This window comes from Magnolia sinica, chromosome 2 (genome assembly GCF_029962835.1).
Source record: "Magnolia sinica isolate HGM2019 chromosome 2, MsV1, whole genome shotgun sequence".
In the NCBI taxonomy this organism is placed as follows: Eukaryota; Viridiplantae; Streptophyta; class Magnoliopsida; order Magnoliales; family Magnoliaceae; genus Magnolia; species Magnolia sinica.
In genome coordinates this window covers 31,305,762-31,330,353 of record NC_080574.1, presented here as the reverse complement: position 1 = coordinate 31,330,353, position 24,592 = coordinate 31,305,762, and the positions used below count along the sequence as shown (strand labels likewise).

The 24,592-nt window shown below is 37.3% G+C and overlaps 1 protein-coding gene across 1 annotated transcript in view; it reads right to left on the bottom strand.

Annotated features, from left to right (window-relative positions):
• Positions 1-14,089, bottom strand: part of LOC131236881 (uncharacterized) — a 37,520-nt gene extending 23,431 nt beyond the window's left edge. The window contains exons 1-6 of the mRNA XM_058234398.1: positions 13,408-14,089; positions 5,029-5,145; positions 4,718-4,910; positions 4,269-4,435; positions 3,930-4,104; positions 1,659-1,720 (exon numbers count right to left, since the gene is read on the bottom strand). Coding sequence (XP_058090381.1) covers positions 1,659-1,720; positions 3,930-4,104; positions 4,269-4,435; positions 4,718-4,910; positions 5,029-5,145; positions 13,408-13,847 — 1,154 coding nt within the window. The 5' untranslated portion in view covers positions 13,848-14,089. The remainder of the gene's footprint in view (positions 1-1,658; positions 1,721-3,929; positions 4,105-4,268; positions 4,436-4,717; positions 4,911-5,028; positions 5,146-13,407) is intronic.
• Positions 14,090-24,592: the final 10,503 nt, after the last annotated feature.

Genomic DNA, 24,592 nt, shown 5'->3' with positions numbered 1-24,592 from the left:
TCTGCGTCACAGATTTGTATTCCAAATAACAAAAATGCCTCCTGCTGAACCCGAAGCCTTTAATGATTCCCAATCTTTATTTATCTTCATCGCACACCTACTAATCCCGCACAATCTACCTGAAGTTCACTCTCAGCCAAGCCCATCGAAATCTGAGTAGCCTTATCTGCTCCCACTAACTCTGTTGCATGTCAAGTTGTGTTCCCCTATCTGGTATTTCACCGGCAGCCTACATTGTTCTTCTAGAAATTCGAACAGAGCGACGTAGTCCTCAGGTCTGTCTCCAAATGTAACTGCTACTAATCGTGCCACCTCTTGCGTGAACATTTTGATCCTTTTCATACCCTGTGCCATGGTCATTTTGGTGTTATGCAGTTGATTGTGGGCACTGTCTACAGAAATACCCTTGTCTTCCCTTGTCATTTCCTATGGAACTCTTTCATGCTCTTTAATATTTTATGGTTTTATTGTGTTTCCATTATCGATCATCATCTAATCTTCTTCTTTTTTCTTTTTTCCTTTTTTTACTGGTCTATTGCCTGTTTAGGCTCTCTTTAATATTTTATGGTTTTATTGTATATCCATTTTTAAGCTTGTTTCTCCCAGGCTGCTTTAACTTGCAAATAGGTTCATTGCTCGGTTGTATTTTGCAGTCCCAGGTACAAAACTTTGGTATAATCACACAGGTAAAATGGGTAGCATTTTCCATGAGGAACACCTACACTTAGAGCATTCCCATCATATACAGAAATTTTTTTAAGGTGTCATCATAGAGAAATCTTCTCATCAAAAATATTAAAACATGCATCTAGGGGTGAGAATATTAGACCAATAGCCAGATCTCCAGCCAGGCAAAACATTTCTTGAACTGCATTTCCTTAAAGTTGGCATTTTGCTTGCACATGCTTGTCCTGGGTGACGGCTGATTCGCTGAAGCTTCCTGTCTGTCTAAGACAACATGTTCTTGGCAGGCTTTCTAAGCAAAGGAGGAGCTTATATAAATGAGAAATGCTAACAGCCCCATCCCCAAAGCTTGTACATCAACATGGAACAGGCAGTCATTGAAACGGAAGGTCCATTCACTCATAAAATTGAAAGCATACCATGGTGCAAACATCAAGCAAATCAGATTGAATTGCACAGATTTGTACAGCTGTCCATCTTTTTTGAGCCGTGGATCAGATGGTAAGCATCAGCAAACCAAAGTGCTTATTTTGAAAAATAAGCAATCCATGTTGGGACCTACTGGATAGATGTTTCAAGATGATCGTTGGGCCTATTTTGTTTCCGCACTCGATCTTAACCATCCATTTTTCATGCTATTGGACAGACGGCTAGGACCATCCGCTTGGCTTGCTCCAAATGGTATGATTGAATGAACCGACCAGATCAACGATTGGCCATGCCATGTGTGACTAAAAACTTGTGGATGTTGTTAACATCCATGTGAAGGTGGGGACAAATGGAGCTACAGACCGATGATTGGGAGTGCCATGCACAATGTAAAAGCTTTCCAGATGCACGTGTGTCTTGAAAGGTAAATAATGGGCTTATATCAACTTCCATGAACAAAGAAAGCAAGAAAAACATCATAATCACTGATCCAAAAAGCAAAGGAATGAGAAGAATTAAGAAAGCAAGTGAAAATTACAACTTACGATAAGGGATCTGAGAGAACGCTTCTCAGTGATGGTTCCCTATTCAAATTATTCCGAGGTTCCTAGTTCCAAAAGCCATAATGATTGTTATATAGATGAATGTGTGACTCCAAAAAGGAAATCATTGTCACAACAAAGGAAAGAGAATAGAATAAACCATACAAGGAAAAAAGCAAATCAGATGGAATTTTTTGGCACAAAAAAAAAAAATCAATGGATAGGCTCAACAACCATATCAATATGAAAGACAACTCAAAATAAAGTTATATAGGTTCCACCGAAAATACTAAAACTTTTAGACGAGAATAGAGAGAGAGAGAGAGAGAGAGAGAGAGCCAGTTGAACATGAGAAATGCCCCATACCATTCCACATGTTATTCTAGAAAAAGATAACCACATACTTTTCTAGATGAACCAAGAGGACACTCAGGATTCTGATTTCAAAACCTAGGAACCAAGTTACTCAACAACTAAGAAACTTGTCAAAGAACACCTCAACATTTCAATTTTCTCTAGACAAATCAAGCGAAGAATGTAGCTCTTTCTACTTGAGAAAAGTGACCGCTATTAAGAAAAAGGAACAAGGGCAGAGGTAATCTTAGAACAAAATGAAAAGGGAATGTGGATCGCCAAAACCAAGCAAAATTTTAACAAGAAGCCCAAGAAGAAAGACCCCAAAACAAGCCTAAAGTCAATAGATTTCTTTAGCAGGTCTAACTTCGTTCATTTATTCTATAGTTATTTATCTCCTTCATACCATATAACAATGACTCTCCTAGATTATTCTGAAGTATCATATAAAACTGTCCAGATCTATCTACATAGGTCATTGCCTTTTTTTTCTAAACCTGTGTAAACAAACAATCCCAGACACTTCTAGAGACTTGGTGTATCGTGTCAGACACAAGATGACTGCACTAGTACCAAACAATCATACAATATTTATAAGATATGGTTTTACTTTTAACAACATCCTGATAATTTCCTTACATTATTGTCAAAATATAGAATCATCATAGCCTTGTCCCAGTTATTTCAGTCAGCTTCCCGTCATGGCACGCACGCACGTACAAATTTTGCATGCTAGGAAGAATTTATGTGGTGTATGTGTGTGGTGTGTTTGTGTGAGTGTGACTTGTTCAATAAATTAGAAGTTAATAGAATGGAATATCCAAAAGAATAAAATAGAATAGGTCGAATATTTCAACATCACAAATACCAATATGAATAGCATGTTATAAATGGGATGCCCACATCTGTATCCATGTCCTGAATTTTGAGAAATGGGGAGTTGGTTATCTGTCTCTGAGTGTCTCCTTTTTTTTTTCAGAAAGATGGGTGATGTTGTCAAAGCAAAAACGAGAAATACAAAGATGCTAAGGGGACCCCTATAGCAAGTGCCCCTCTCGTCACTCCAGAATGAGCAATCTGCTAGCCACAACAATACCGTTTCTTGGGATCAAAAAGAAGAAGAAGAAAGAAAGAAAAAATGAAAGATAAAGTGAGAGGACAAATTTGAAGGATGCATGAATATAATCTCTATAAACCAACTATAGCTAGAAACCCAAAGGAAGAGGAACTTATAGCTCCCATCTTTGAAGCCTTCTTTCCATTTCCTGAAGATGTCCGACTGGGAAGGATCTCCCAAAACAGGAATTATCACACCATCCAACAATAGTGTGTAAGTGATTATCCGTATCTGGGTATCAGGTCTCTAAAAACTTTGAATCCGCAGAACCCGACCTATTTAAGAACAAATACCCTTTCTCTTGTTATTTTTTGCCAGAGCAGCCATCCAATCATCTGCTTCTTTGAGTATGTTACAGTAATCCTCTCATTCTGGTATAGATTTTCCCGTAATATTTCATGTTCCACTTTCTGCTCAGTAAGTGTTACTTTTAGGGAGTTCATACACCTGTGTGCCTTTCCCAAAGTTGAAATAGACAACTCATGGCTAAGGCTTTCCTAGATTAGGTTTCCGTAGCAGCATCTCACTAACATCCAAAAATAATTTGTTTCTGAAAACAGCAGACATTTCCATAATATCATAATATTAGGGACGTTTTGGTACCTTGCCTATAAAAGGGAATTGGCATCTTATTTTATATATATATATATATATATATATATATATAAAACAAAAACATTATCTTGCACCTTTTAAATGAGGGAAAGGAGATGGATATGCGCATAGACAGTTTTACAGAAATCAATCGCTTCTTCTATTTAGCTATTACAATCATTTTTACAATTATGAAAAGACGAGCTTACATAATTATTATCAGACCGGTTGCAGACCACATCTTCCTCGGCCGACAGGTCATCCATAAACTGGCTTACAGATATTGGTACATAGCTTTGGGGGATTATGTGACCAGCTGCTGCAATTGGAGAACAGTCCAATATAGCATTGCCCTGTGGCATTAGCCTAAATGCTAATGAGGTCCTACAAGCAAAAAATATTGGTGTTAGGTGATGGAACACGCAAGTAATATGACTGCCAGGAGAGAGGGAAAAAAATAGAATTCATCCACATAAAGTGCAGTGTGAAATAGACAGCCAGAAGTCATAGGCTAAAAGTGAAGCCAAAGAGCAAGATGAAGCTTAAACCTTCCACCAGTAACGGCACCAGAACAATAGTCAGGAGCAGCTCTGTATGAAGCGGCGGGACGAAGGCCAGCAGTAGCATGGCTAAGTGCCTTGCCCGTAAGAAGCAAAAGTTCCCCAGGACCTGGCGTACTGTCCGCCAGGTACCAACGGCCATTTGGGTCACAAACCTATGGAAGAAACAACTGACAAAAATGATTTGAGGATCACAATTGAGTATAAACCAGAAATAACGATAACGTTGATGAAGATCATTCGCATGGAAAACGGAAAGTGATTCTTTGTTTTTCCAAATGTTCTGAATTGTGTGTGTGTGTGTGTGTGTGTGTGTGTGTGTGTGTGTGTGTGTGAGAAAGAGAGAGAGAGAGAGAGAGATGAAAAGAAAATAAGCGAAAGACCTATAACAGGCAGAGGATTATTTGTAAAGTCATTGAAAGGTAACAGAAAGATACCTGGATCCCAGGACTATCTGAAGCAATCAATGTCAACAGCCCCTTCTCAACTTCACTGTTCATTGCCGGCTTCCCACCCCCAATTGCCCCCTTTCCATTCTGCAGCGATGCATGAGAATAGGAGGCAACCAACACTGATGAAGATACCTCATTGGCAGGCAGTGGGGTATCATCAAGCAAATGGTTAAAAACACTGCCCAACATATTACAAAAACAAGGAACCCATATCAGAACCAAATGCAGCCACAGGAAAAGATTAAATAAACAATTAATTAATTAAGAGACAAAAACTCCACAAACACCAGCATTACTCGCAGCGCAGACGAAGATGCCTTGCTATTGCACACAAAGCAGCACGAGCTGCCTTTCCCAAACACCTAAAAACATCACCCATACATGGTGGTGATGAATCTCCATCTTCCAAAGCCCTAGCATGAAAACAGTATGGTTAAATCAGTTTAAAATAAAAAATCAGGTGTAAAATTTGCATTTCCCGTGGAACTGGATCTTTGAACATCAGAACATGAGGACAACACTGTCAAATGTAGATAAAACTGAAACATGTGACAAATGCATGAAGTGACAAAGGTAGTAGTCCACTGCATGAAGAACAATGTGCCCAGATAATTGAAGGATAAAACATAACTCAGTTTCCTTTCGAACAGAGTCAGGATATACACATCAGCATTTTATTGTAACAAACATGAGTACTGTATTCAACTGCTAAAACAAGAACAGACATGAGAGAGAGAGAGAGAGAGAGAGAGAGAGAGAGATCCCCTGCAACTCCAACTGCCTGTACAGTTACTCTCCATTACAATTGAAGGTGGCGTACCAGACCTTTCAAAGAAAATAAGGTGGATGCTAGATTTCATGAAAGAGAGGCATCTATGGCGGCAAAGTAGGAACTCCCGTGCCAATACAAAAACCTGCTTGCAAGAAACAAATTAAAATGACACGAAACTAAAAAAATTTGCTGTCCGCCAAAAAATTAAAAAGCAAAGAGAAGAGAAAAGAACCCTCATAGTTTTTTATGGACAGCAATTTCCAACTGTTTGTCCCAACCAATGTTCAAGTTGTCGGTGTTGCTACAAGTTTCACTGGCTGGAGATAAAGAAACAATATCGTTATCGACGATATCCGGAAATGCGGGGAAAACATGGGGAAACGGTGAAATTTTTCAGTGAATCTTAGGATATGCCTAAATACACAGTTTTGCATGTTTAGGAATTAAAAAATTAAAAAATTAAAATAAAAATAAAAACAAAAAACAAAAACAAAAACAAAAAGATGCATACATAATAAGTTTCCATTCATCCCATCCAATCCATCCATCCAAATGTCCAATCCATCCATCCATCCAAATGTCCAATCCATCCATCCATCATCCATCCCATCTAACTCACCCCACCCATCCATCCATCCACCCCACCAATCTATCCATCCATCCAACCGTCTAACCCATCCATCCATCCATCCAACCATCCCATCTATCCATCAATCCAACCATTAATTACATAATCAACACAAATATATTTTTTAAATTTTTTTCATTATACATTAATTTATTTTTCAAAATATTTAAAAATAAAACTGAAAATTAAAATTAAATAATTTAATCATTTATTTTTCTTTAAATGGCCTCAATGGATCCTAATGGGCCACTTTAAGTCAGCCCATCCTCATCATATGATCAAATGGGCCTCAATGGGCCCCTTCAAAGAAAGAAATGAATAATTCATTATATTCCAAAACATATTTTTTTAAATATACAAAAAAAGGAATTTTATATGCTGGCACAAAATTGCACACATGGCACACGAAGCAGTTAAATTAAACCATCCAAATCATGGTACCCACTTAGATCATAAATTCAAAGTTAAGCATCAAATTGGTGGACACGTATTGGACTGTTAAAATAAAAGAAATCCAATGGTTTTATTTTCATAAACAAGCATCCACAAATCAAAGACTATGATTGTTCGATTAATTTGCCTTGGGATTGTGACTTGACTAGAGAGGCCTGCTCACATGTACAATTTATGAGTGCTTGCACATCAAGCATGATTCTCCAGCACAAATTAGGAAAGCACGAGAAGCTAGGTGGGGCCCACTGTGATTTTGTGAGAAATCTAGCCTGTCCCTCAGTTTTTCCAGATCATGTTAGGACATGGGACCAAAAATGAGGCAAATCCAAAACTCAAGTGGACCACATGGTAGGAAACAATGAGATTGAACGTCCACCATTAAAACATTCACAGGGCCATAGAAGTTCTAGATAAGACTAATATTATTGTGTTTTCAATTCATCCCAATAGGAATGTACTCGTGAGTGGTTTAGATGGCATATAAAGATCAGTGGAGAGCAGGAGGTTTTAATGGTAGGCATCTCCCTACCCACTTTTTCTTGTCATGTGGCCCACTTGAGTTTTGGATCTGCCTCATTTTTTCGGCCCATATCATAACATGATCTGTCAAAATGGATGGATGGGTTGGATTTCTCACAAACATCATGGTGGGCTTCATGGCCTCAAACTAACTTCTCGTGGCAGGATTGTGGCAAGTTTTGTAGCCCTTAACCAACGATGTGGGTGCGAACTGGTCGTGGGGCCTACCTCAATGTATGTATTGTAAATCTACGTTGTCCGTCTATTTTTCCAGCTCATTTTAGGGCATGGGCTGAAAAATAAAGCAGATCCAATTCTTAGGTGGACCACTGACCACACCACAAGAAACAATGGTCATTGACCATTAAAAACTTTTCGTGGGCCACAAAGGTTTTGGATCCAGCTGATATTTGTGTTTCCCATTCATCTAGGTCTTTGTGACCTTTATGAATTACTTAGATGCCAAATAAACATTACGGTGGACCCCAGGAAATTTTTAATGGTGGGTGTTTAATGACCGTTGTTTCTTACGGCATGGTCCAACTGAGATTTGGATCTGCTTCGTTTTTCAATCCATGCCCTAAAATGACATGACAAAACAAATGAACAGCCTAGATATACAGCACATGCATTGAGCTGGGCCCACTGAGTCACACATATGACACATCTCACGTTTGAAAGTCGCAATTTACGTTGCTTCCGGAAGGCATAAACAAAAGGCAAAAGTGGAAAAGCCCCCCAACTTTTTTAAACCTTAAAATGTTGTTCAGAAGCATCTTTTTTTTGAAAGAAGAACTGAAAATGCATTAAACTGAAAAAGCAGAAACAGAGAAGAAAGAAAACAGAAAGAAAACAACCAAGCAGCAAAACAGAAAGCCAAAGCATGGCAAAGCAAACTGAGAAAGAAGATCCGTTGAGATAGCAAATCAACCAAATTCAAGTCAGGACCCTAAAAACCGCAAATCAGCGCCCTTCAGCACTTCAACCTGAGAAGCCCACTCAATCAGCGCCTTCTTGGCCTTGGAAGCAACGAATTAAGCGAAATGGGCTTCATCTCTGAAACATCTATTGTTGCATTCCTACCAAACGAGCCACCAAATAGCAAGCACAGCCATCCTCCAAATCTTGGTTTTAACTTTGCCGATGTAGACCCCGTGCCACGCTTGCAAGAGAAGGTCCAACTTCTCTGGGAAGCAGAAGCTGAGGTTGAAGCACCCTAAGAAGTCGGCCCAAATCTGGGAAATAAAAGAGCAATGATCCAGCAAGTGATCCACTGATTCCTTGTGGCGCATACAACACAAGCAGATGTTAGGGATAGGCATCCCTCTTTTTTGAAGATTGTCAATGGTCAGGATCTTCCTATGCCCCACTAACCAGCCAAAGACCGTAACTCTGGGAGGAACCGCATATTTCCATAGAAAACCAACCCCTCTGGCCTGATTTTGAGTTATGGAGGAAGAGATGAGAGAATACAAAGAGGAAATCAAGAATCTACCTGACTTGCAATGGATCCAAACCAACCTGCCAGAAGACGAACTGGAGGGGATGCTCAAAGAAATACAATCCAGCAACTTAACGTATTCGTTAACCTCCCAGTCTTGCAGATTGTGCCTGCATGCGATGTTCCACACAACACTATTGCCCACTATCTCATAACAGTCCTTCACAAAAACAGATTTGACAAGGGCGAGAGAGAATATGTGAGGAAATCTGACTTTGAGAGTACAACCCCCCACCCAGTTGTCTTCCCAAAACCGAATGTTTGCCCCGTTACCAAGGTCGAAGCAGATGCCGCTAAGGACCTCTCTTTTGGATTTAAGAATGTCCTTCCAAATAACAGAAGCCCTATAGGTGGAAGACTATCTAGTCCACCAGCCCCCGATGGATTCCCCATATTTATGCTTAACAACAACATTCCAGAATCTGCCCCTTTCCATCCCCAATCTCCAGATCCATTTGCCTAATAAAGCCTGGTTCATAGACTTTAGGTCCCTTAAACCAGTCCTCCGTCTAGAGTCCGCCTACAAACATCCTTCCATTTCAGGAAGTGAAATTTATTAACCACTGTCATTTCCGTGCCAGAGAAAATCGCGCCTACATTTTTCGATAGACGCCAACATGGAACTGGGGCATTTGAGGAACGAAATAAAATAAATAGGGAGATTGGAGAGGGAAGCTTTGATTAAGGTTAGGCGGCCTTCAGAAGCATCTTCTTTGGGGAAACACAAAATTCGGCAATTCTTTTGTAGCAATTGGAGGAATCTTCGACGAAAAACCCCAACGAGATTACTATCACTCGCTGATGTCTCTGAAATCCTAAATCAAAGATTTTTTTTTAAGGTTATTTCGTACTTTTGAAAACCAAATTCTCTTGCGAAACTCCTTGCAAGGTGCCAAAAATTACTTTCTCAAATAGATCCAAAAGAAAACAGGTATTTTTTTCCAACATTTATGTTGGACCCTCACTGGATTTTATCGCCAATAATCGACAAAAATGTCAAAAAATTGAAAATATTAGCAAAAGTCGTCAATATCTAGAAGAGAAACGAAATTTGTAGTTTCGGGTTTCGTTGAGCGGGTGACGACGAAATTATCGATGATAATTTCGCCGACAACTTAAACATTGGTCCCAACTGATCTTGCAAGTAAGGTCTTGTTAAATCCTTACTATTGCAGGAACTGAACTAAGCACTTAAACTAACCAAATCAACTCAAAATTCACCCAAAACTATGCAAAATCTCACTAAACCCACCCAAAACCCAAGCTTAAACCCTCGCCTAAAGCCTAATTAAAGGCCCATAATAATTGAGCCTAGATATGGAAGGTGTAGAAGCAAACCAACCAACCCAAATCCCAAGCTTAAACCCTCACCTAAAGCTTGCTAAAGCCCCACAATAATCGAGCATAGATATGGAAGGTTTGGAACCTAGCCCAACTTGGGTCCGGCGCCCACATTTTTTACGGATCTCCATGGCAGGTGGAAATCCCTTTTCCGCTAGACAGGGAGCTTTTTTTCAAGTATGTGCTCTCTAATTGGCGGAAATCCAATTTCTGCTAGACATCGAGCCATGTTAAAACAATGAAATTGCTCTTTGGCTGTTGGAAATTCAACTTCCATATGTGTGGCATTAGGGAGCTACTCCGAAGATTGCGGCCTTTAGGTGGCTTATGGAAGAAAAAGAATATTGACCGTCAATGATTGACGCAAGGATGAACGTGAAGAGGTCGAGCATCGTCTTCCTCAAGGATAACTACTCCAAATCCACGAAGCTTCTCTGGACTCCTCACAGAGGCTTCTCGAATCCACGAGGAAAAAAGCAAGAAAAAATAGAAAAAAATTCTATAAAATTCGTAATTTGATTGATGATTGAAATAAACGAGTCTACAACCCTTTAAATAGGGAAACCAAGCGTTGGAAGAAATTTTGGAATTAAAATACAACTAAAACTCCCTAAAATTCGTAACTTACTATAAATAGTAAATTTACTATTTATAGTAAGTGTCCTGTGTAGCTTAACCACGCTATTCTCCTAATTTTTCTAAAAACTTTTCATGTTGGACACAACTCCTAAATCTCAAAGGATGAAGAGTTATAATAAAACTAAAACTTACTAAAAATAGTAAAAACGGAAATAAATAGGGAATTCGACCGTCGATCTGATCGAATCTCACAAATTCGGCGTGGGCAACCCGGCATGGCTAGGTTAGTTGGCTAAAGTAGCTCGTCCTACCCCAAAATCATATTTGGTACGTCGATTAAATCATTCCAGTTTGCGAGATATGCCTGTTTTAAGGTTCTGACAGTCTTGATGACTTTCGCCTCCGATCGGGCCTTCTCTAGTCCATCTTGGACATGAAAGTGTCTGCAACCCGCTCTACATTAGTCCCCTCTACTTCAAAAGAACTCGTCCTCGAGTTATCGTGCTGCTTTGTTTCTTGATACTCGGTCTATTGCGCCATAACGATGCCCGGATCAAAAGGTATGATCAATTCACGATCCACCTTCTTTTGGTCCAACCATGCTAGGAATGTATCTATGACACGTTCTACATCAATAATCTTCAAAAGCAATCAATGGTGATTCCTAATATTTGCCTTATGAGCATGTCTAATGCCTAATCAATTGGCCATCTATTCATTCATTGCCCTTTCGCACATGATTGAATCAAAAACATCGATTAGGAGGAGCGTGAAACTAAGGTTCAATCATGTGCAATGAAGACTAGAGATGGCTCAGTTGGGTACATTGAATAGGGCCAAGGAGCCTAAAAAGACAATGAGGGGAAAACCTAGGACTTGGATTGAGGTGGCAATATGGGAGATGAAGGCTTGTTCACTTATCGAGGGCAGGGCTTGATGTGGGATAATAGGATTGACTTGCAAAACAGGATTCATAAAGTTGGCTCCAAAATGGTTGAATCCCCAAACCATGTAATGTGTAGATTGTGTAATGACAAGACAAAAAGAAAAGAAAAAAAAAAATTCCAGTGCCCACAAAATATACAAAAATTATTAACAAAATAATGCAACTAGATCAAGGAAGAAACTAATTGCAATGAAGTTTAACATACCAAACTGAAAGGTAAAAATCACACGAGAGAGATGGAATGACTGTCAACTAGCTCAACAATCCTCTAGTCTTACAATAGAGACCTAGAATAAGGCACAAGTAAAGAGGATACATTGAATAGGGCCAAAGGGCCTAAAAAGACACTGAGAGGAAAACCAAGGACTTGGATTGAGGTGGTGAGGTGGGAGATGAAGGCTTGTTCACTTATCGAGGCCGGGGCATCATGTAGGATAATAGGATTGACTAACCAAACAAGACTCATAAAGTTGGCTCCAAAATGGCTAAATCCCCAAACCATGTAATGTGTAGATTGTGCGGTGACAAGACAAATAAAATTCCAATTCCGACAAAATACACAGAAATTATTAACAAAATAATGCAACTAGATCAAGGAAGAAACTAATTGCAATGAAGTTTAACGTACCAGACTGAAAGGTAGAATCACACGAGAGAGATAGAATGACTGTCATCAAGATTAACGGTCCTCTAGCCTTATACCAGAGAGAACTTGCTCAAAGAAAATATCTTTCATCTTTGTCTTATTTAGCACCTATGCCTTATTTATAATGAGTGTTTACAAAGTTAATTCATTGAGTAGCCATTCCATGACTATAAATCATTCCTCTCATGGTGCTCATATGACATGAGATCTACACAAAATATGTGGAATGGCTTTGGGTGGATTTTTTTCCAAGATATGGGGAAGGTTTTGAGGAGGTTGGGTTTATGATAAATTATGGGTTCTTTCTTTAACTTAACAATGGATTGGTTTTGGTACTATTTGGAATAAGAAATGTGGTGATGGGTGAGATGGAGGCGGTATATGGTTCATGGTGAACTGAAGGGCTGAAATAACAGGTTGTTTAAGAGAACTGTTTTGAGGAATGGTTTGGGTTGAACATTGGGACCGAAGATGATGGAGAAGAGAATAGAAAAGTAAAAGAGAAAAGAATCTCCCAAGAGCAAAACTTTCTCTGGTACCAAAATAATGCAACTAGAGAACTAATTCAATGAATTTCAATGTGCGAGAGTTAAAGTTCAAATCACACAAGAGATGGACGACCTGACCAAAGAAGAAGGGAAAAGAATAGATAGGTAAAAGAGAAACGAATATGCTTTGGTACCAAAATAATGCGACTAGATCAAAGAAAAAACTAATTCAATGAATTTGAATTTCAACGTACTAGAGTTAAAGTTCAAATCACACGAGAGAAGATGGACACAACCTGTAATTGACAGATTATAAGGTCCTCAGCCTCAAGAAAAATGCACGGTTTTCCACAGCTATCAATGCCATATACATGTGGCCCTTGGTTCGCTGATCTGATGAGAACCACCATAGATGAGGGGTGACTCACAGATCCCCCAGATTCCCATTCTAACACTTCCTATCTATGGGACTCACCAGATCAGCAGCCCGGATCAAAGAGACATGAGCACCAAACTACATAGTTAGGAGCCTTGGCAAACTATACATTTGCTCTGGACCATATGCCTCTTCCCCGACATCAATGTTTATCCAGTTTTTTTTTTTTTTTTTTTTTTTTTTTAAAAAAAAAGAACTTATCACAGATTTTGATCTGAATCAACCAAAAGTAAACAGAGTTTTTTGCACTTCTGATATGAAGCAGACAATTCTGACATACAATTACTTCTAATTATAAATCAGAAAATTGTATAGACAAACTCATCAAGAGAGAGAGAGAGAGGGAGGGAGGGAGAGAGAGCCAACCTTCCAGCCCGGTACATGTAAACCCCTCTACTTGACTTCCCCCAACTCCCTCCGCCGCTGCCATTGTTCTGAGCCCTCGTCTTGAAATACAGCCTCGCGGACTCGAACGCGCACCTGATCAGCGCCGTCTCCTCGCTCCCCAGCTCAATCACTGCAGCATTATGCCTCGTCAGGGACCCCGAAAGCGCCTCGACTGCCCGAACAAACGCCCCGCCGGGCGCTCCATCATACGGCGCGATATCCGAGAGCCGAACCCTCGAGATGGGCACCGTCTCCGCGGACGGGTGGGCCGCCGCGATCGGCTCTGGGCCAGCCACGTGATGCGACGACGTAGAGGGAGGGAGGGAGATGAGGCCGAGTGAGAGCGACTGGAGAGGCGCGGGAGGCGATCGAAGGGCTGAGGAAGAAGCCGGGGTGGGAGCCATGGAGGAGCTCTGCATGTCGGATCAGAACATCGGTGATGGTGGTGGTCATTATGAGGATTCTAGGGTTTGGGGGTGGATTGAGAGGAAGCTAGGGATTCGAGTGGTGGAATCCATTGAAAGAAGGGTACTTGACGGATTACGCAGCTGAATTCAGAAGGAGAGAGGGAATGGTAGGGTTTATATGTGAGAGAGGAGAAGAACCAGACACGAGAATGAAAGAGAGAGAGTGGCCGTTTTGTTTCACCTGGCAAGCCAAGTGTTTTTTCGCGGGGGACGGAAATACCCTCGACGCTTTGTGCCATGTGCGAGCGGGTGCACGACGCAGTCGGCGCATTCTATCGTTTCCGAGGGAATACCGACGTGCGAGTCGACTCGGACGAGTCCAATACAAAGCTTTGTACTGTGAACCTAGCGCGTAAAAATGCATCCAAGACGTTGTCAACACAGTGACAAATTCTGGTTTTCGGGAGATTTTTAATTTTTGGCGTTTTTCTCGAGATATTATCAGTAAAAATCTCACTAAAAATAAATAAATTTAAAAATCTACTGAAAATTAATGTATGATTGAATTTTTAATAGTTAAGTATATAATGAGTTAGTTGATGTTTTTGAATAATTACTGCATCAGTTTCAGGATAATCTTGTGAAAGGATCAAAAAATAAAATAAATTTGTGATATCTTGAAAATCTTACACTATTATCATCACGACGACGTTTGTTTGCATCAAACGACCAAATAAGTTATATTTTCTACCTACAGCAGTAGATAAATAACTTATTGAAAAAAGTTAGTTTGGTTTATAGTCACTTAGAAGTAGTTCTTATATTTAAATATATGTAATCACTTCAATTTAATAATTGAAAATTGATATAAGCTACTTAAGACATATATAGCTTTTGTTAAATAACTTAAAATCCAAACGCCCTCTTAAAATCTGGACAATATTTATCATAGCCGTCTAAGTATAGTTTGTGAGTGTAGTAGTTCATCCAAGTGCAATGTACTTAGATGGACTTATATACACCAAACTGCACTTCATTGCACTTATCACACTAAGGGGATGTTTAGATCATAGGTTATTTTAGATAAACTATTTATGTCATAAGTAATTTATCTTATTTTCTATTACTTAATCAGCAGATAAGTATATTTAGTAAATAACACGCTTATCATTCAAAAAGTGAAAAAACATATTTGATTTCCAACATCATAAATAATTATTCTGAAAGTTTATTTGCTCCTCTCACATCCTTCGTCCATCATATGGGGACAACCTTTGATGTGGATTGTTCATGGTGTAGGCCCCACCCCCACATTTGATGTGGGTCAGGCCCGCCTTAGTTGTGGGTCAATCATCACTATAGGTCAACCTTTAATGTGCGTAGTTCATTAGATAGGGCCCACCTTTAATGTTAATCATCCATCATGTGGAGCCCACCATCAATGTTATTGTCCATCATGTGGGGCCCTTCTTCAATATCTGATGCCCATCATGTGGAGCCCACCTTTGATGTGGACCGTCCATCATGCAGGACCTACCTTGGATATGAGTCACTCATCATTAGGCCAACCTTTGATGTGGACTATCCATCATGTGGGGCCCATCTTGATGTGGATCATCCATTATGTGGAGCCCATCATTAATAATTGCCCATCATGCCCACCTCTGATATGGGTTGCCCATCATGTGGGCCCCACCTTCAATGTAGGTTGCCCATCATGCGAGGTTCACATCGGATGTGGGTCATTCATCATTAAGAGCAAACATTTGATGTAGATCATTCATCGTGTGGGACCAACTCGATATGGGTCATCATTGTGTGAGGCTCACTAGATTATCTACCCATTCATTGGATGATTTTCCAATCTCATAAACTTATAAAGGGTTCATGGCTACAAATAGCATATTCCCTTAAATAATTTATTAAGTTGTGAGTTGAAAAGCAATAAAAAATAAATTATAAAAAAAAGTTACCTTTTCTAAAAAGCCACTTATTTAAGTTTAAAAACCAATTTAACTTATTTAAGAAACATAACTAATTAACTTACATTAGTTTTTTGTTTTTTAAGCTACTTATTTAGTAGTATCTAAATGGGCCTTAAGTAAGCTTGGATGCACTCTGTACATTAAGCTTAACTTCATTTATGCATTGATCTAGGCTCATTGATCTAAATAACATCCTCCATTCAGTAAACAAAGTTTACAATTTTTAATTGTTTTTTTGAAAAAGTATCTCAATGTTTTCTATATGACTGCAAAATTATTGCTGAGTTTTTTCCGGAATAAAGAAAAAAAAGTTAGATTTTTTAGTATATTAACAAAAAGGAAAAGATGATGAAGGGGCTTTTGATGAATCTTTGTGACTCATGGATTGTGAATCGTGGTGACTCTTAGTAAATGGGTGTGGTGCTTTTTCATGATTTTGAATTCAAAAATCAGGGTGGAGGGATGTCATTATTAAAAAGACATCATAGAGTAGGGTGTATTTTTATAAAAATAAACTTAAAGCAACTCTTATAGCACTATAAAAACCTATTTTCATATCATTCTAAATCATAACAAATCCATCATTCTCCTCTCCTTTTTCTCTTTCATTTTTCATTTTAGAAAAAATTGCATAAATTACATTCTTTTAAGGGGGTAAACTACAAATAGAAATATCTAAGGGGTAAAATATAATAGCAAAGACATTAGAGGTGTACCTACAAAAATGTGTTCAACATCTGATTCTTCGATTTTACAGGTCAAAGTCCATATTTTTCAGGCTTACAAGAATGGGTTATTGTATCTTGGAGGCAAAGTTGTTGTAAGCCTCTTGCAAACTAGTTTAACCACTAGTATGGTGCGAATATTGCCTTAAATTAATTAATTAATTAAAAGAAGAAAAAAAAAACGTCTTAACATTGAAGAATTTGGTTATAACGCCTTGGTGAAGTGCAGTGGCATTTGTGTAAGTAAAGATTTAAACAATTTAAGGGACATGTTTGCAAATCATTGATCATTTATAATGTAATGTCGTCATAGACCATTGCCCAAAACTAGAATACTTAACATGGGCCCTCATTACAAAAGATTCATGTTATCATGTCTATTATATATCATATAAGCTCCTCTTTGATGGATCACGATTAGGATTGTAATGGGTTGGGTCAACTTGATGAGCCATTAGACCACCTAACAATAAGTAACTTTGGTCTAAAATTTGAACCCATGGGGCTTTTTTGGGTCCAAAAGTTTAACTAGAGTTACTAAATCGGTCAAATATAGAACGTCTTAAAATTAATCCAAGGTTAACCTAGACTCAATTTTTAAAATGGGTTAGACTTAAGCTACCCTAAAATGGACCCGACCCAAATCAAATCAAAACTTATGATAGTAGGAATTAATACAAGTATAAGAACTTTAAAAGTTTGATTCTTTAATTAAGTAGGAAGTGGGAAATCAGGAACTCACATGAGAACTAATGGTCAATACTAAATCCATCAAAAATTACAAATTGGAACAACCATTTTGTTCATTTATCCATCTATAATATAGGAATAGTTTATTGAGAACAATTTATACTTTTTTTTTTCTTAAGCTCTACTCAAATTTATCTAATATAGCATAAGGATCACTAATTTGAACCTTAATTAAACCAATACATTAGGAGATTATTAATATCAAAACTCACTTATAAAATTTATATGTGCCCATGAGAGCAACGAGCGAGATTTGTGTATAGGAGAACCCATTCTTCATAGACTTTATGCATCCCATTAGAGGTTATTAACACATGTACATATTTACTTATTACATTACAAAATTGTGTGGTGGGATGTCACAGCTCTACATAGAAGCTTGGCGGAGCTAATGAATAAATGGCTATGTCCTAGAGATGAGGGAATTAGGATGAATAAAAATGCTGTTAATTAAATGCTTAGTTACCTATTTAAACTAATTTACCAATTAAACTAAGTAAAACAAGTAAATATAAGGCTTCAAAGCCAATAAAAGGTCCAATCACGTACACTACACAATATATACCAATTATGCAACTAGTCTATATAAGATAGTGTACATGTGTGTATATTACAAGTTAAGTGTCTAACATATAAATCAATTCAAGCATTCATATGATTTGCCTAATCGAATACGTAAGCATAATAAGAATGTACGCAAATACAAGCATGCATAGTGGTTCGATTTTCCTACTCCATTATCAGTAGACGCACTCTCCCTGAGTGTACTGGATATCATAATCGAAGGTTTTAAATTAGGTTCATGTCTAACATTTACAACCCTACATAAGGACCAAGCATATACCCCCGTTGTATACTCCCACAAGAAACTTTAGTTGGTTTTTTATCAGGTAACCAACAACATCAATCCTAGTTAGAGTACTTATATTTACTCTCGCCGGAGACTCTCAATGAGACTAACACGTATACATCCGTGTCTGGTAAATTTGGCCCTATATAAGAGTGTAGGTCTTACAAAAGAACCCATCAATTTGGGTCACAAACTCTTACTCTCAATCCTACGCAAGGAAAGAGAGTAGGAGCTTACTAAATGACACTTATTTATTGAATTAAGCTCATTTGATGTGTCGTCTTAGTTTGCTTGATTGATGCTCTCCCGTGCTTCAATCAATTCTTATTTTTCTCCCCCAATCGTTAACGACGATGCTTTGTCAAGGATTCAGCTTCAAGATCAAACACCTTTCATGCAATGCTCCATTGAAGTAACCAATGTGATTAGAGGTTAGTTGAATCTCCTACAACACATAAAAATGTTGTAATTCCAGGGGATTCACCAACACCTTTCATGCAATGCTCCATTGAAATAACCAATGTGATTAGAGGTTAGTTGAATCTCCTACAACACATAAGAATGTTGTAATTCCAGGGGATTCACCTAGATGAGTGTTATAAAGGGTTTAGACAAAGATCCGACTATTGGTTTAAGTATAATCTCTAAAATAATGTGGAGATTAAGTTTATCTTCTTCATTGAGGTTGGAATCATCTTTCAAGTAATGAATCACAGTGAAGATGACTTAAGTCTTATAAATTTAAAGGCTTAGTATGAGGGATATGAGTAAGGATTTTCCTAAGCTTCTATTGCACAAAAAATCATCAAATGTCCAAAAGTTCGAATGCAATTTTTATGATAAAAAGGCTCTAATGGATCTTTAACGGCTAGACTCGAGCGATCAAGCATAACCCTCGATCAATCAAGCTAGGCTGAAAATGGTCCAGTAAACTCGCTGGACTGTTTTGGTCATGTTCGATCAATTAAGCTCGATCGCTCGAGAGGATCGAAGATTCCTTGACTAATTGAGCTTGCACCTCAAGTGCTTAAACTAAATCAAATTGAAGCTAGATATTTGCTGGACATTTTTTTCCATGTTCGGTTGATTGACTCGATTAATCGAGCACATCACTGAGTCTGTTAGTTTAGGCAATTTATTTTCCAGCAACTCGAGACCTCTATGGCCTATCTTATTATGTTCCAAGTAGGATCCTAAGGCTAAGTGTTGATCACACAGGGTTTTTTTTTTTAATTATTATTAAGGCAATGATCATCTAGAGGTTCAATGGTTGTTTTGGGTTAATGTTAAGATCAACAAGGCACCTCTTTTATCCATTATTCACTTCCTCTATGCTCTAGTCTTCACGTGTCTTCGATCTTCAGCTTCTAAAGGCTCAACCGGCTCTCTAACACACAAAGAAGTGCACTAACAATCTACCCATTTGTCAATTATGTGATAAAAATCTAACCAAGATAATGTCGTAGTCCATACCAATAATATACCAAAACAACTATAAATATTACATGTCAAATAAAAGATTTACAACTCGATGTAAACGAGGCATGTAACGCTTGCATTGCTCTCTCTATCTTCATCAATCTCTACAACAACAAAAAAGTCCTTTAAAAACATAATACACTTGTGTTGATGGGACTTGATCTTTCTCCCTTTTTTGTTAGTATTTGATAAAGAGCTAATTTTGATATATATACCAATAAAAACGTAGCATTTAACAACTCTATAAGTCATGAATTTACCAATTAAAAGGCACATACTAACACGGGAATATAGTGCATATAAACATTAAAAACACGAAGCATGCTTATTATGGTCATCCAAAAGATATATCAATTGAAATATGAATGACTAATGACAGTTTAAGCTACAAGCATATAATGATAAAATTAAGCAACTTTAAAGATTGAGCTATCAAAATAAATGAGGCTATAATCCTTGAATATACCAATTAAGCATAAGATGAGGTTAGAATCCTCAAAAGTTCCTATAGTGCTCACACAATTGAGGCTTAATCTTCGAATTTACATTTAAGTCTATGGGGACCTTCTTAGGTCACCTATCGAAAGTGTTATAGTCTCCCAAATTTATAAGGAAGGATACCATGGTGTAGGTCATAAAGACATGTAAGTGACTAAGGTCTTAAATACCATATGAGTCTTCTGAATTGGATTCATACTACTTTGTATCATCACATGTTGTCTCCATAGCCTTACATTTTATTAGTTTGCTAGGGCAATCGGTGGTAATATGTCCATAATTATAATAATTATAACATTGAACTTGCTTAAGTTATTTAACATATTTACCTTTTTCAATTCTTAATCGGCTTGTCCTTTTTATCACAACTCTTTCTTCTGTTCAATTTGAGGGTTTTTTTTTAAAAAAAAATTTCTTTTGAAATTCTCATCATCATCCTTATCATCATTATCACTATCAAATTTAACAATCTTATGCCAATGTCAATGCCTATGAAATGTTTTAAAGATGGCTAGTTTCTTTATACTAGAGTGAGACTTAAAGTGTAGTTCATATGTTTGTAGGGAACTTAAGAGTTCTTCTGCATTTATCTCGTCTACATTCTTATACTATTTTATTGAGGTTATCTTAGGAGTGAACTTATTTGAAATAGATTTAAGTATTTTTCTTCATATACGATTATTTAGGACACTCTCCTAAACCCCACATGGAGTTATAAATATCATTAACTTTAGAATAAAACTTCATGAGAATTTTAGACTATTTCATTTTAATGTTTTTGAATTGGGTTATTAAGAGTTGAAGCTTCGATCTTTTTATTATGCTAGTTCCTTAATTAGTAACTTTCAATATGCCCCATGCTTTTTTACCTATTTTACATGTCCAAATGCATTTAATTCATTAGAGAAAACTGCACAATAAATAACATTGAGAGCTTTAGTATCATAAGTATACCATATTTTTTCATTGATACTCCATTTAGATTTATCTCAGGGAGTGTTAATGGTTTTACCATCAACCACGATAACTTGTTCCATGGGCATCGTCCATCATTGTTCAACAATAGCCCAAACTATAAGGTTAATGGATCTTAAAAAGATCATCATCCCAGCCTTCCAATAAGCATGGTTAAACCTGTCAAAATAATGTAATTATGTGATGACACATCCCTCTTGGGTAGACATTATTCTTAAGCTCATTAGATCAATTTAAGGTAGTTAAGCCCTTCAAGAGTTACCCGCTTTGATACTATTTGAAATTCTATTGTGGGATGTCATGACTATACGCGAAAGCTTAATGGCTATAAGGAGTGATGATTATGTCCTAAAGGGGGAGGGGGTGATTAGGACCAATAAATAAATTTTCAATCAAATGTTCAATTTCCTACTTAACCTAATTTACCAATTAAACTAAGGCAACTAACTCTAAGGCTTCTAAGCCAATAGAGGGTCCAACCACATAGATTATACAAGATATACCAATTAGGCATCTTGTCAATACAAGATAGTATACATGTGTGTGTATCACAGGTTAAGTGCCTAGCATACAATTCAATTAAAGCATTTATATAATTTGCCTAATCAAATACATAAGCATAAATATGAATGTACACAGTTTACAATCGCAAAATACAAGCATATATAGTGGTTCAATTTCTCTACTCCACTCCCGACAGATGCACTCTCCTTGAATGTACTGAATTTCACTATCGGATATTTTAAAACAAGTTTACCTCTAACCTTTATAGCCCTACATAAAGACTTATCATACTCTCCCGCCGAAGGCTCTTACAAGAGACTTTAGTTGGTTTTCCATTGGCTAACTTACAACCTCATTCCTAGTCAAAGGATATACGTTTACTTTCACTGGAGACTCTCACAGAGACTAGCATGTACACACCCATGTCCAGTGAATTTAACCCTACACAATAACCTATTTAGTTTGGGTCACAAACTCTTACCCTTAATCATACACAATGAAAGAGAACATGAACTCACTAAATGAAACTTGCCGAATCAAGTCCCTTTAATATATCATCTCGGGTTGCTTGATTGATGCTCTCATGTTCTTCAATCAGCTCCCATTTTGCTCCCCTGATTGTTGACGTCGATACTTTGCCAAGGTTTCAATTCCAAGATCAAATACGTTGGATGCAATACTCCATTGAGGTGACTAAGGTGATGAGAGATTAGCTGAATCTCCTATAATACATGAGAATGTTGTAATCTTATGGAATTCACCTAGGCGGGTGTTTTATATAATTTTAACAAGGATTTGACTATTAATTTAAGTCTAATATCTAGAACAAGGTAGTAATTAAGTTTATCATCTTCACCAAGGTTAGAATCTTCTTACACTAAAAATTCATCAATTGTTCAAAGATCTAAATGCAATAATTATAACAAAAAGACTCAAACAGATCTATAATAACTAGGCTCGAGCGATCGAGTCCAACCCTCAAGCGATTGAGTTAGGCCGAAAATGGTCTAGTGAACTTGCTAGATTGTTTTGACCATGTTCGATCGATTGAGCTCATGTTTCAAACGCTCAAACTAAATTAATTTTAGGCCAGATGCTTATTAGACATTTTTTACCGTGTTTGATCGATTGATCGAGCTTCACTTAAGCACATTACTGAGTCCATTAGTTTGGGCAGTTAATTTTTTAGCAGTTCTAGACCTCTATAACATATCTTATCATGTTCCAATTAGGCTCTTAAGGCTAAGAGATGATCGCATAAGGTTTTTCTCTTAAGCCAATGATCATCTGGATGTTTAATGGTTGTTTTGGATTAAGGTTAGGGTCACCAAGGTATCTCATTTACCCATTTATCACTTTCTTGGTGCTCCAATCTTCATATGTCTTCGGTCTTCAGCTTCCAAAAGCTCAACCGACTCCCTGGCACATAAATGCATGTGATTGACAAACAAGGTGCATAAATAAGTTTACTAACATATTATACTAGATATTTTTATATGCTTGTGTTTGTAGGCATGAATGTGATTGTTTCATGATAATGTATAAACATAGATGTTCACATTTGCCTTCACGATGAAGCTCGGCCAACATTTGCTGATTAAAGGCTAGGTTTGCTTCTTACACAGCGTAAATAAATATGAAAGTGTGCACATTAAGATTAATGCATATTGAGGTGCATGTATATATGAGATATACCTTCACTTTGATTTATAAGAGGATTAAGATATGATTAAATATATATTAGCACGATCAGCTCCGTTCCTAGTTAAATCGTGTAAGCCCATCCAGTGCAACAGGGATGGATCATTGGTTGATTAAATGGATCCCGTGAGATGATTGTGAAGACAACGAACGTTTGACCATTCACGATGTATGAGTTGAACAACACATGCCAATTACCTACAAGTAATGAATTATTTACAATCCAACATTGTGGGAGTATGCTACTCTTATAGGTGGTTGTTGTATTCTTATTACCCCATGTTGTGGTAAGTTCATGATAATGTGACACTACTTTGGTGGACATTCTCAAGGTCATGCGCAAATTCAACTAGGTTAGAAGCACACTGGGAAAAAAGTGTTCAAATCAAATAGACATTTGGATTATCCCACGCCAATGATGATGTGTTGAAAACTTATCTAAGGTGCCAAATTGAATAGACATTTGGATTTTAAAGTAAATTATTTTGAAAAAAATAATTGCATATTATTATATTAATTTTTTTGGTAGATTTTGATCGATCATATTTACAAAGATAGAATTTGTTCAATCTCAAAAGCATATAAGTGTGCATCATGACCGGAGCATTGAGATTTGTGCTCATGCACTTATGGAATCAAACATTCTCATTCAAGTATGATTAAATCAATACTCTAAGACAAGCTGTTGGATATTAGGACAAATTATTTTTGGTCTACTTGTGAATTTGGTATGATGTAATTCCTACGTAGGATTAGTCTCAAAGGTCCCACATTTGGATCTACTTAATTAGAGAGTATAAATTGAGTTTTCTTATTAGGAGGGAGCATGGTAATTCGATATACTTAATTATCACCACAACAGAAGAGATATTGGACGATTGAGGTACATAAATAAAAGTACAAGATTTTGATTTTATAAGTTTTTTTTTCTCCTCTTGAACCCTAGCTTAAAGAAATCACTCCCTCCCAAAAATATTAATCCACAAAATCTAAAAATCTCATAATGTGTATAGTGTTTTTTCTCCTCTTGTAATTGAGAATCAACATTTCCAATGGCCTTCCTTTCATTTCCTTGCTCCTTCTTGTGTAGCAAAGAAAATGATTGTGATTACGCATTCAAAGTAATTTTATTCATACAATTTTAAAAATGATGTATTTTTTATGATCTTGCCTATAAACTTGGCCCATTAAATAAATTGATCATTTTTTTCTCTCTTTTGCTTGGACTCAATCCAAACTTGACCTATGTTTAATAGGCTAACTATGGAGCTAAAATTTTGACCTAACTAT